Raw genomic sequence first — 12540 nt, 5'->3', positions numbered from 1 at the left:
CCTCTGTTTATGCACCTATTCCTTACACGGCCCTCGTTTCCCATCATGCCTAGTGCTGGACTGGGTCGTTTTTTATGTCGCAAAATGCAGATTTGTTAATGTGTCGGTTCAGAACACACACATTGTCATTTTTGTGCTGGTTTACAGTTTTAACCATGTGTGAGGTGACATGTTACATTTCTTGACCACAGCTGTGTTTACTGCTGTGTTATTGAGATCCTGTCCACTGTGTTGTATGTCAATAAAGGTTTGGCTCTCATTTCACACTAGAAGTCACAATATATAAACCTACATGCTCAAGATATCTCAAAGGGGTTAGAAAGGGGGAGAAATAGTTCTCAAGGGAAGCATTTTTAATTTTAATACGAAACTTTGCGTCACTATTTGCCTTTTAGAAGCTATAAGAGGCCCAGCGGCATGTGATCCTCTCTGCGATGCCGTAATGATGTCTCGACGCTCGTAGCACCACATGGGTCTCATTAGGACAGAAGGAGAGCAGCTAAAGGGTGTAGAGGGAGGAGAGTAGTGGAGCCGGCAGGGGGGAGGCGGTGCGGTTTTTCTCTCTCCCGGCCGAACAGAGCTGCGTGTGTGTTCGGGACAGACTGGGCCCTTTGAGTGTGTGTTTTTCCTGTGGAAGAACCACCCCGGTTCCACAAACACCGTCGAGGGATCCACTCCAGCCGGAAAACAACGACCCCTTTAAACCGTCTACACACACACACACACACACACACACACACTCCATCATCGAGTCAGCTTGTTGGGTTTGTGTGCTAAATCCGATCTCATCTTCTCTCTAATTAGCCGGTTAGATTGGAGCTGCGGGACAACGCGCTGTTCACTGGAGAGTCATTATTTCCATTAAATTGTTGTTTTTATGAGAGTTTATTTTTGGGTTTCAATTTTTTTTTAACCCTTTTATTTGTGAAATTGGTTCATTTTTAGCGTGTTTTTGTTTGAGTCGTCCTGTTTCATTTATTAAGATTTTCAAGTAATTGCTCTTTTATTTTTTATTATTATGATTTTATGTGAACACCAGGAAGATTAGCAGCCACATTGTAGAAACTAATGAGAATCCAAATAAACAGAAAATATGATTTTAAAAAAAGAAAAGGTTGTTGAAGGACATTTAAAAAAATACAAAATGTTATAATGTTGTGTTTGCCTTAACTAACGTTAAATAACAAAAATTGAAAAAAGTCTCTGCACACCTGAATATGTGACAGGTGCATCAGAGGAAAGCACAACGTTAAGCGAGACAGTGTGCAGCAGTTTTTCTCATTTTTATTCAAGTTGCCTCTCATGTATTAACATTACACTGGAGTCACAGAGTTAAGCATCCAATTATTATAAACCTGGCAATCTTTGAAATAACAAAGAACAACTTTGGCCCTCTGGGTCTTTAAAAGATCACTTGGTAATTCATTTTTGGAAAATTGGATGTTTAGCTTGAGGCATGAACTGGGGCAATGTTGCATATTTTAGATCAGTATCTTTTCACTTCTAATTCCAGCTAATTACCAGCAATTGTATTGTGTTAAATTGTTTCTATAATGGAATTGAACAGCTAGAGAATTTCTCGCTTATCTGTTAGCTTTAAACAGCAGGTTTTAGTGTAAGAATAGTTCATTGAGTGATCACAGAGGGAGAAATCTGTTGCGTAAGATGCAGAGATGTCAGTTTATCACATTCTCCACCTCCACACCAACCACAGCTCTATCAAACTGGGACACGCTATTTTCTAGAGAGGTTGCATGTTACACTCAGGAAGTCCCAGTTTGAATCAGAGCGGTCACACCAAAGACAAACACCACTCATTACAAAATGATATAAGTGCATGTGAGGGTGAGGTTTTAAAGCTAAACATCTCTCTGTCCGTCACTCAGACCAACGAGGGGAAAGCAGCGAGTGTCGCCGCTGACACCATGAAGACCGAACCTGACAGCAAAGCCAAAGGTGAGGTTATATCATCACAACAAAACACACACTAAGAGTTACATATCAACAGCTTCAAATCAAACAGTCCGATAAAAAGCCAAAGAAACCTTTTAAACTACAACTAACACAAAGCATACCACAGTAATTTCATCATTTCCTACCTTTCATGCAGAAGGTTTCCTTTCATTCCACTGTTGTTTGTTATTAATACACACTATTGTAATGTCGCTGTGGAAAACGTTTCCTTCAGGCACTGGTGGAAAGCTTTGTTATCCAAGATCTGGGAGCTGGAAGTGGAAATTCACACAAACATGAATATTTTGATAATGTGAACTCAGTCGTCTCTGCTGTGTGTGAGTTAGTTGTAGTAAATGGGATCAAACCAGGGAATGATTTAATCATCTTTTATGCTTCTTTTTGTATTTACTGTACATGATGTATCAAAGCCATAAGGTCCCAAAACACACATACAGTAGTGTGATTATGAGTCACATTATTGTGCAACCAAACTTACTGAATACATCATGATTGAGCTTTATTTATTTTATTTATTTATTTTTTTCAAAAGACGATTTATTTGTAATATTCAAAAGAAATGTGTCAAATGTGATCTAAAAAATCAACACAAACAAAAAAAAGAATAGAATAGGCTTTTTAAAAACCTATTTGTAACACAAGCATTCTATGTTTCTGTATATTTTCTCTTAACTTTCTATTAATTGAAGATTTTCTGAGATGTCGTCACAAGTCGACTTTGTTTACTGTACATTACTGTGATCAGCTGCTTGCAACAGGAAGCACAAAAACTGACAGGAGGACATAAAATCTGTTTAAACTAGTATTTGCCACAAAAAAAGGATGTTTGATTTCCATGAACGTCTATAAAAACTGCAAACATTGATTTTGTTACTTCTCTACTATCTTGTTTTGTCTGTGTTGAAGTTTCTCGTCATGTTTTGTCTGACTTCGTCTTTAATTTGATTGGCTCTCAGGGCGGGAGCTGTGTAAAGTCCTCTTTCCGTATGAAGCACAAAATGAAGATGAGCTGTCAATCAAAGAAGGGGAAATCATCAACATCATCACCAAGGTCAGTCAGTATATTTATTATTGTGTTATTTTGTTCCCTTGCAGGTGTGTCTGCTGTGTGTTTGCATCATTTGATTTGTTTGTGCTGGCACAATTTGCATCCAGGTGCTCACTAAACACACCTAGCAAGCATTTAAATTACATTTCACTAAACATTGTCTGTCCAGGACTGTGCTGACGCAGGCTGGTGGATGGGGGAGATCGGAGGAAGGCAAGGTGTCTTCCCAGATAACTTTGTCAAGCTGCTAGAAGCCGAAAAAGAGGTAATTATAGCAGAGAAGCTGTCTGATCGGAGTGAGTTTGGAAGTTTAGAAAGTCATAAAGATACAGTTCATTCTTGAAGTGATGTTTCGTAACGTTTCTGTGTCTTCGTGTCTTTCCAGAGACCAAAGAAACCGCCTCCTCCCAGCGCACCGTCAGCCAAACACACAACAGGTAACATCCAGCGTTTCCTCTTCTCCTCTCTTGTATTTATATGTCCTGACTGACAGAGAAAGACAGAGACTTATTAAAAAACAACAACAAGCAGAAACCTGTAAACTCTGACCTGTAGAGAAAAGGCCGGACGTCAAGAAGGTTCCTCCTGAGCGGCCCGAGCACCTGCCACAGAGAGACCAGGATCGAGGTACATTCTAGACCGCTTCGGCCCCGCTCAGCCTACCGCGATCTGCTTCGACTCACTTCAGCTTCTCTCAGCTTTCTGCCGATTGTACTGTTCACCTGACGACAGGCAGAACACTACAACTAACACACTTCATATTCATTTTTTGACCTTTTTTTTTTAATTGCAAACTGAGCTAAAACTACAGAACATTAGGTCTCTGTCTAGAAACCAGTGCAAGACCAGTAGAAAGAAGACTTGAGGCATGTTTGTTGATAGAACAAAGCTTTGATTGAAGAAGCAGTGCCGACATCTGTCTGTGTGTAACAGGAAGTGATGGGCATTGTGGTTTCGATCTCGACAGACACTGGTACCGACATTACAGCTGCTTTCAGACAGAAGTTACCAATTGTCTCCGCGATGCTCTTATTATTTACAAAACTACGAAATAATTACTTTTTATTTGCAATTTATAGTTTGTGTTATTTTCCACATGGGTGTACTGTATATTAGGCTTTTATTTCATACAGAAAATGAGGGAAAAAGAGAAATAAATAAAAGCACAAAGGAGAAAAGCAAAGGGGAAGGGTGGAGCAAGAAGATAAATAAATAAAAACTCAAAAGAAGTGGTTTTGAAGGGAGGCTGCGCTTGAGTAAACACATGAACATGACTAAAAAAGGGCAAAAACTGTACGCAGTTTCATCATTTAATAAATAAATGATGTGGAATAAATGATTTCCATTTTTGCCATTTAACATAATAATCATGACCCCTATTTAACTATTTAAATTTTTTCAAATGCTGCCATACTTCCAACCTGAGTAATCCACACTTGAATAGACAATGACAAACACATCATTTAACTCTGTAGGAAGTCACTTTATTCAGAGTTTTAAACATTTACAAAGTTTAAAACTGAAAACAGAGTTTTCAAATGCTCCTGAGCTGTGCTTCCTCTACAAAAAAAGTCAAATTTCCTAAATATTTTGATTAAGATCATGAGTCAACACTGACATTTTGTTGTCATCTGCATCATCTATGATAATGATAAAGTGTGCAGCCCTTAAATAATCCTCATCCTTTCTTTTTAAACAAGTATAAACTCCTGTTGTGTTTAGCAGCTAATCTAAAAACCTCCACAAATTGAATGAATTCATATAAATAAATACATTTTCTCATCCCATTGGCAGCTTTTCTCCTGTGGAAAATGAAATATTTGATTTCTAATCATAACATCACATCTCTTGCATCTCATAAAACAAGAACAGGCCATAACGATGCTTCCAAACACCGCCGCCGCCCCCTCGATGCCTGATCTTCTGTAGAACTGTTTTTCCTTCCTTTTCCGCCCTCGCAACACCTTGACGACCCAGGACTCTTCTTCTTTCATTCTCCTTCCAACCTGCTTCGGCCCACTTTCCTGGGTCGGTTTCTTTTTGCCGCTGCGGCTCCTGCCTTCATCACCGTACTCCTCCTGCCTCATGCATGGCTGTGAGTGTGTGTGTGTGTGTGTGCACGTTCCCGTAGACGTGTGTTTTTCCTTTTGAACACCCTTGTGTATGATTTTTTTATATATATATGTGTGTGTGTAGGTGAAGAGGTGAAGGTTGGAGACATCCCCAAGCCCTCCCTCCCGTCTATCCTTCCCAAGAAACCCCTCCCCCCAAAGACAAGCTCCTCCTCCTCCTCTTCCTCCCAACCCCCGCGGCGCCCCGAGAGACCACCCACTCTAGCGTCAGTACACACTTATACACACACACACACACACAGTCAGAAAACAGCCATAACCCCTGAGCGTACACAGGCTAACGTTGTTGTATGGTTTACCTGCTCAGGTGTGAAAGCCCAAAGTCTGAGGGCGGGGCTTCGACACCCGATTCTGCCCCTGACAGGTCACATGACGCTGGTGAGTTTGAAAAGTCGGGAGCATCGGCCAATCAGATCAGGATATGGTGCCTCAGTAGCTGTCAGAGCGCTCTCTCTCATCGGTGAGATTGAAGCAGCTGAGAATCAGGTGGGTTTTTTTTTGTGTTGCAGATATGGACCTGGACGCCGTGGTGTCGTCAACGGAGAAGCTGAGTCATCCGACGGCGTCACGGCCGAGAGTGACAGACCGCCGGCCTCGCTCACAGATCATCACACCTGTGAGTGTGTCATTATAACGTAGCTATATATAATCTGATGCTGTAGCCGTGTCCCAATTCTATCTACACGACATATTGAGTCATACTGAGTTTTTAGTGTCTCCACACTGGAAATGTGACAAAATGAATCAGATTACAGGTGAAAACAGTTTTAAAAGTTGTTAATAGTGATGAAACAGCTGCAGGATAATTAAAGATCCCCTACAAACATGTTCAATTACCTCATTAAAATCCTTAAAAATACATCTCCTCCTTCTCCCTTATTAAAAAACCAGAATCTATGAATATGTAAATATTGTTCATTTAAGAAGTTTAACTGCGGGACACAACACGTCTCCTACTTCACTGAAAAGTTCGTTCTCAGTGTTTGTGAACTGGAGGCTTCAAGTTTCCACATCACACTTGTGTAAGTTGTATACTGGACCGCGATTGGCTCCGAACTATTTGTGATGTCACACGTCATGCCAGCAGGTAAACAAGTCTTAAACTCTCAGCACATGAATGTGAAAACGAACTCTGCACGTACATCATTGTGCACAGCGAAGCTCAAACATCCGACTGAAGGAACAAGAAGAAAAAACATATCTTTGTTGTGTTGAAAGCTGCGGTTTGATTGATGTCCGTTGGATCACATTTGCATGACTTTCTGTTCTTACAAAATGATGAAGTGCAATGATGATATATGATATCTGTGTATTACCTGCAGAGACTGTAATGTAGATGAATGTATATTTACAGTAGTACAAACTCTGTACAATCTGTAGTATAGAACTGGGACATAGCTGCAGCATTCAGATGCTCATTGGGTGATGATGAAGAGACATGTTGGTGTACTATGCATGTGTGGGAAACTCATTGTGCTGTTAATCACTGTGACATGAAGCTTAGTGAAGCCTTTTTTCTTCATGTGAGCAGAGGGAGGTGGGAGGAAGCTGCTTTAACGGATTATGACTAAATGTAAATTGTAGGATTTATGTTTATTTCCGTGTGTTTTGTTTGGTTCAGAACAGTTTGAGTTCATCTGTCTCATAGCTTTTCTTTACTAAGATACATTTTCATTCAGTTATTTGGCTCTGTTGGGGAAAGATATCCGTCAGCTGATGTTTTGTGGTTGTTTCATTTCCTCAATGACGAAAATTACACATTAATCAGCTCATTTCAGCTTAAATCGAGTCTATATCTGTCTGTTGAAGACTGAAGACGCCCACACAGTCAGAACACGTTTCCTCTTGTCCGTCTCTCCTGCAGTCTTCTCTGGCCAGCATCGACCTCGACGCCCCCGCCCCGGAGGAGAGGAAGGAGAAGGACCGACGGAAGGACGAGCACGAGTCTGTCCATACCAGATCTGTAGACGTTTCCCTGAGGAAAGGCGTTCCCATCTACTCTGTAAGACCTCCACCTGCACTGCACCTCCATGCTGTGTTGATTTTGTCCAGCAGAGGGCGCCACACCACAGATTTTCAATTCAAGTTTCTGAGCAGAGTTAAAACAACAGACTGTGCCTTCTGGTACAGTAGATGTTACTTTGTCTGTAGACAGATGACAAAATGACGAGATGGAGATAATCAATATTTAGAAGGTTGAGTTTATATTTCATGCCGACAGAGGAGTTTCAGTAAAGAAGCATTCACTGATAATCAATAGGCAATACAGTTTTTCTGGGTTAAATTCAAGCTTTAAAATGTGCATGTTTTTCAGTTGGCAAAACAATCTCACCACAAGTATGTAGCTGTTCTAGAGCTTTCAATTATATCACATGATCTTCCTCAGCATATAGAGTTTGCCCAGTTGTCATGGAATTGTAGATTTCCATTTTTTCTGAGCGCTTTAAGAGACTTCTTCTACATGTTGGCTTAAAAAATGAGAGTGAAAGTTCAGTCTTGACCTTCGAAATGACAGTTTCACATATACACATATATTTTTGTTATATATTCATAAAACTACCTGATTAGATCTGAGATGTATGAGGAGAATTCTTCAAATCAATGACACGTGTTTATTTCTCCGTTTGTCTTCAGGTACCTGAGACTAAAGCACCTCTGCCCACCAAACCCTCTGTCCTGAGCCCGCCAAACAGCTCCGGCCATCGCCCCGCCTCCCCGTCTTCCTCCTCGGGTCTAAGCCCCTCCCCCGAGCTCCGGCATTCCCCCGTGACCCCGCCGACGCTGGAGGAACTCAGGAATCAGCTGCGAGACCTGAGGGCCTCCGTAGAGCTGCTGAAGAACCAGCACAGGTACACCAAACGTACCACCTGTGTGTGTGTGTGTATTTGTGTAATACACATGAGTGAGTGTGTGAGTCGTAACGCTGATGTGTGTGTGTGTGTGTGTTGGTGTGTTTCAGGCAGGAGATGAAGCAGCTGGCCAGTGCGCTGGACGAGGAGAAGAAGATTCGTCTTAGTTTACAGGTGAGATATGACAGATTAGATGTATGTTTGAGATTATTTTGTGTTTATTGTTGTGTTTTTGGTAGCTTAGAATGAGCCCTTTATATCTACGTAGGGAGCGGATCCTCTTCCACAGAGGCCGCCATGTTGCACCGCCATGTTTCTACAGTAGCCCAGAACAGACAAACCAAACACTGGCTCTAGAGAGTGACTTTAGTGCATTTTGCAAGTTTCGCAGCCACTGTAGGTTCTCCTACATGCCTGGAAGGGGAGGGTGAGGTGTGTTCAGTCGGTTGCAATATGCAACATCACCACTAGATGGCACTAAATCTTACACACTGGACATTTGAGTCAATTATCAAGTAAAAAAGTCCAAAGCTTTGCTGGTTTCAGCTTCTTAAATGTGAGGATTGGCTGATTTTCTGAGTTTAATATCACTGTGAACTGAATATTTGGGGGGTTTGCACCATTAATTGGACCAAAAAAGCGATCTGAAGATGTCATCTTGGTTTCTGCATGCATATTTTTCAATATTTTCTGAGATGTTACAGACTAATCAGTTGTTTTTTTGTTGTTTTGTTTGTGTTTTTTTTTACAGATGGAAGTAGAGCACATAAAGAAGAACCTGGGGAAATGAAAGCTAAAGCATCCTTATCGTCGCACTCTGATTACCACATCTGAGGCCAGCACTCGAAAACATTCTCACTGCTGGCCGGGTCACTTCAGCCAAAACAAAAGTTTGTGCCAAAATCATCAGGATCAGCATCAGCAACAACACAGCACCATGGAATCAGCCACCTTCCTTCCCCCCATGACGCCGCCTTATCCTGTGTTTACTTCAGTATTTTATTTTTCTTTCAAAGAGGCTTCTCTGTTACGTTTACTGCTATCTTGTCGGAGCTTGCTGTGCCACTGGTACTGGCTGACCTCGGGCCTGTCGCTGTGCGTTGCCATGGTTACAGAGCGCTGACACGGAGCTGCGGCTGTCGTGGCGACCTCACTGGTACTTTAGTTCTCTGAGCGTGAAGGAAACTTGGGACTCGGCCTCCGTAGCCCGGTTGGTTCAGACGACCTCTGTGCTGTTCTGTGTCCACTCTGCGGCCTTCGCCTCTTATCTGTGTGTGCGTGCGCACGCATGTGTGTGTGTGTGTGTGTGCATGTGTGTGAATTTCCATCCATGTGATAACCAATTTTTGTTTTGTTTTTTTTTTGCAACGTGAGGCTGTTTTGGCTGGTCCTGACTTCTTCCACGGTCTAGTTTAGGTTTAGGATTTGGGTTTAGATGTAAGATTATGATCAAATCCAGATGTTTGAGGCACATCATTAGCATTACGGTAACTGTTTGACACACTGTGCTCGATGTTTCTATGGTGTACTGCAGGCGGGTGATTTTGAAGCATCAGCCACTGACATTCAGGCATATTTCCCCAATCTTAGACAATATCTCACTCTCTTCTTCATGTCATAAATTTCTAATCTGCAGTCAAATATTCTACCTGCTGAGAAATTAACATTTTAACCCATAAGCACATCAGGATTCTTTAGCTCCTTTAGCTTAAATAAATCTAACCAACATGTAAAGTTGTGATACTGTAGGTGCTATTTAACTGAATAGTCCGACATTTTGGAAAATACACTCACTGAGAGTCAGATGAGATTATTAATAGTGTCGATCGTCTCATCTGACTCTAAGAAAAAAACAAACAAAATGACGGACTGTTATTCAAGACTGCACATTTGACATTTGACTGCAAATTAAAAATGTATTTAAAGTATGAATCAGTGCATGAATACACCTATTTATGATATTATCAACTTAATAATGCTGCCTTCTGGGAAAAAAAAAAACAACAAACGTATTACTTTTTTGACTTATGCACTTTTGCGCCACCTCTGGAAATCTTATAAAACAGCTGTGCTGGTCGCATCACATCCCCAAAAAAACACTCAAACCGAGGTCACCTGATGTTTTCCGGTGCTTCTTTTGGCCGTAGGGTGAAGGGTAAAGTTCGGGACGGAGTTTAAGGAATGTAGTCGGTGAAAAGTCCTCACAGGTGAAGGAAGAGAAAAATGTGTGTGTGTGTGTGTGTGTGTGTGTGTGCGTTTGTATGTGAGGTAGCATGTACGGCTGTTTGCCTCCCTTCCTTAAATGTGCACAGAATCTATGGCAACCCGTCACTGTGGCCTTCCTGTTTCTGACTCCAAATCTTTCTTTCTTTCTGTCTTTCTTTCTGTCTTTCTTTCTTTCTTTCTGTCTTTTCGTATGACAAGGAGAAAACTGCTACAACTGAGGCGACAAGTTGTTTTCTTGACTTGGTCCTTTCTCTCCAGGATAGTGATAAATATATATACTTTTATATTTCAGTGTAATAAAGATGCTATTATGTACTGTATGTGTGTATATTTTGTTCAAATGACAAACATGTTTGAACGGTAAGATGTGTGTTTGAGACCAAAAAAACAAAAAGCTTGAAACCAGACATTTTCAGGTCAGCGAGCGTCTGAGTGAACAAAAGGAGTAGTGAAAGTCCTGATTCAGTCTTAACGGCTTCTGCAGAACTCGTATGACAACATTATTTTCAGCATTATGTAACTTAAAACAGATAAAATTCCAGTGAATATGTGTAACAAGACACCATTTCAATCAACCTTTCTGTTGCAAGAGTGTTTTCAGTCATCTAAGGGTTTGATACTGACAACATCTTTTTAGAAAAACCTTCAATTTTTACATTTTCATAAAAAATGCCAGCTGCATTAATGCCTATTAGAGCCTGATTCTGTGTCGGTGTGAAACAACATAAGCATAAGAAGTGTGAAAAGACATTATGAGCAACTTAATAAATATGTTGCAACAGGAAACAACAGTGGAACCAGAGGAGGTAAGATCAAGATCATCAGCCTTTGACCGAAGAGGAAAATAAGAAAACATTTAAAGGGGTACTCCAGCAATTTAATGTTGCATTTCCATAAACTACAGACATGAGATTGGTATTGGTCTTCTCATCTAACGCTCAGCAAAAAACAACTTATTTCTCAAAATGTGAAACTATTCCTTTAACAAGACCCAGACTCTGCAGCTCCCCTCAGCTTTACGGAGCTTTATAGTGAATTTATAGCAGGTTTGGTTCACTCTCATCACTCATAGTGTTGTTTGCAGCTGTTTTCAGAGAAAAAGCTCTAAAAACCCACTGTACACTACCTGCCCAGCACCAAACGGTTGGTAGAGACCAAACACAGAGCTCGACTCCAAATGAGATGATAATGTTGCTCTCTAACAACTGAATGTGTAAATAAGCAACTGTTTGCTAACAAGTTCAACATATCAACTTAAAAAGTGATGATATGTCAGCGTTGTGTTCTTACCTGTTTTTCCGCTGCCCTCCAAGTGGCCAAAAAATCAGTTAATGCAGGTTTAAGTCCCTAGTATAAATCAAGCTCCCAAAAAAACTGGATCCAACATTTCCCATAATGCAACTCACTTATTTAAACCCCACAACTCTAGTTTGTAATGACAGCTTTGTTAAAAAATTGTAACTCTCAAACTCCCAAACATACATAACTCTGATTTTGAACTATGGGAAGATCCCTGCAGAGCTGCAGAACACTACATGTGTAAAACTGGCTGAGTGCCACTTTAAATCATCAATCAACTACTAACCAAAAGTTATTTAAAGATAGATGGTAGGAAATAAGGTCTCAACAAATTTCAAAGCTTTTCTGGAGGGTGTTTGATTGACATGACAAATCCTCATTTACAACTGAAGATCCTGAAGTGAACATTAAAATCTCTTCCTTTCCTTTTAAGAAGTTTGAGGACTTGATCTTTATTCACTGAAGGATACTTCAATCCCTCCCATCTGATAAGTGTTATTTAATCTAGAAAGGCTCAATTAGCTGTTGTTGTCCAATCAGAGTCCAGTGCTACTACATGTGAGGATTTAAGTCTATTCAGCCTCTTTTAGATACATTTATCCTTAAGTAAAGTCAGTCAAAGCATCATTTTTTATCCTAAACCATGAACAAATCATGTACTTATTTCTCTCACTTCAGAACAGAAATGAAGGGAGACACTCCAACATAAAAAAAATGGTGATTATGATGATGTAGAGGAGAAACATTAAAAACCCTTTCTGTCCAGTAAGAACCAGTGCATTTACTGGTCCCATTTTGGGAGCGCATGGACACATCTGTCAGGGTGTGATAGATAAATGGCCTCTGGCAGTCAGTGCAGCACATGCTGCCAGTGCGTAACGGATCCAGGCTGTATGGAGATACGGTTCCCCTTTTCTGCTGGAATATGCAATGGAAAACAAAGAACAAATAAAGTGTTTTCTGGCTGTTATTTAAATTTGATTTCTGAGAAAGCTTGCGCTTGAGAGTTGGT

General features: G+C 40.7%; 1 protein-coding gene across 6 annotated transcripts in view; it reads left to right on the top strand.

Moving 5' to 3' along the window:
- sh3kbp1 (SH3-domain kinase binding protein 1) overlaps positions 1 to 10549 on the top strand; it is a 44499-nt gene extending 33950 nt beyond the window's left edge. For 3 of the 6 annotated variants that reach the window (XM_044338902.1, XM_044338900.1, XM_044338899.1), the window contains 12 exons: positions 1887 to 1956; positions 2931 to 3025; positions 3192 to 3287; positions 3408 to 3459; positions 3578 to 3649; positions 5219 to 5360; positions 5462 to 5532; positions 5664 to 5770; positions 7019 to 7156; positions 7789 to 8003; positions 8114 to 8177; positions 8755 to 10549. In XM_044338902.1, the coding sequence (XP_044194837.1) occupies positions 1887 to 1956; positions 2931 to 3025; positions 3192 to 3287; positions 3408 to 3459; positions 3578 to 3649; positions 5219 to 5360; positions 5462 to 5532; positions 5664 to 5770; positions 7019 to 7156; positions 7789 to 8003; positions 8114 to 8177; positions 8755 to 8793 (1161 nt within the window). In that variant the 3' untranslated portion in view covers positions 8794 to 10549. The remainder of the gene's footprint in view (positions 1 to 1886; positions 1957 to 2930; positions 3026 to 3191; positions 3288 to 3407; positions 3460 to 3577; positions 3650 to 5218; positions 5361 to 5461; positions 5533 to 5663; positions 5771 to 7018; positions 7157 to 7788; positions 8004 to 8113; positions 8178 to 8754) is intronic. The other 3 variants (XM_044338901.1, XM_044338903.1, XM_044338904.1) reach the window with 3 other exon arrangements.
- Positions 10550 to 12540: the final 1991 nt, after the last annotated feature.

This window comes from Thunnus albacares, chromosome 21 (genome assembly GCF_914725855.1).
Source record: "Thunnus albacares chromosome 21, fThuAlb1.1, whole genome shotgun sequence".
Lineage (NCBI taxonomy): Eukaryota > Metazoa > Chordata > Actinopteri > Scombriformes > Scombridae > Thunnus > Thunnus albacares.
Note: the sequence above shows the minus strand (reverse complement) of the source record. Positions and strands in the feature narration are given on the sequence as shown.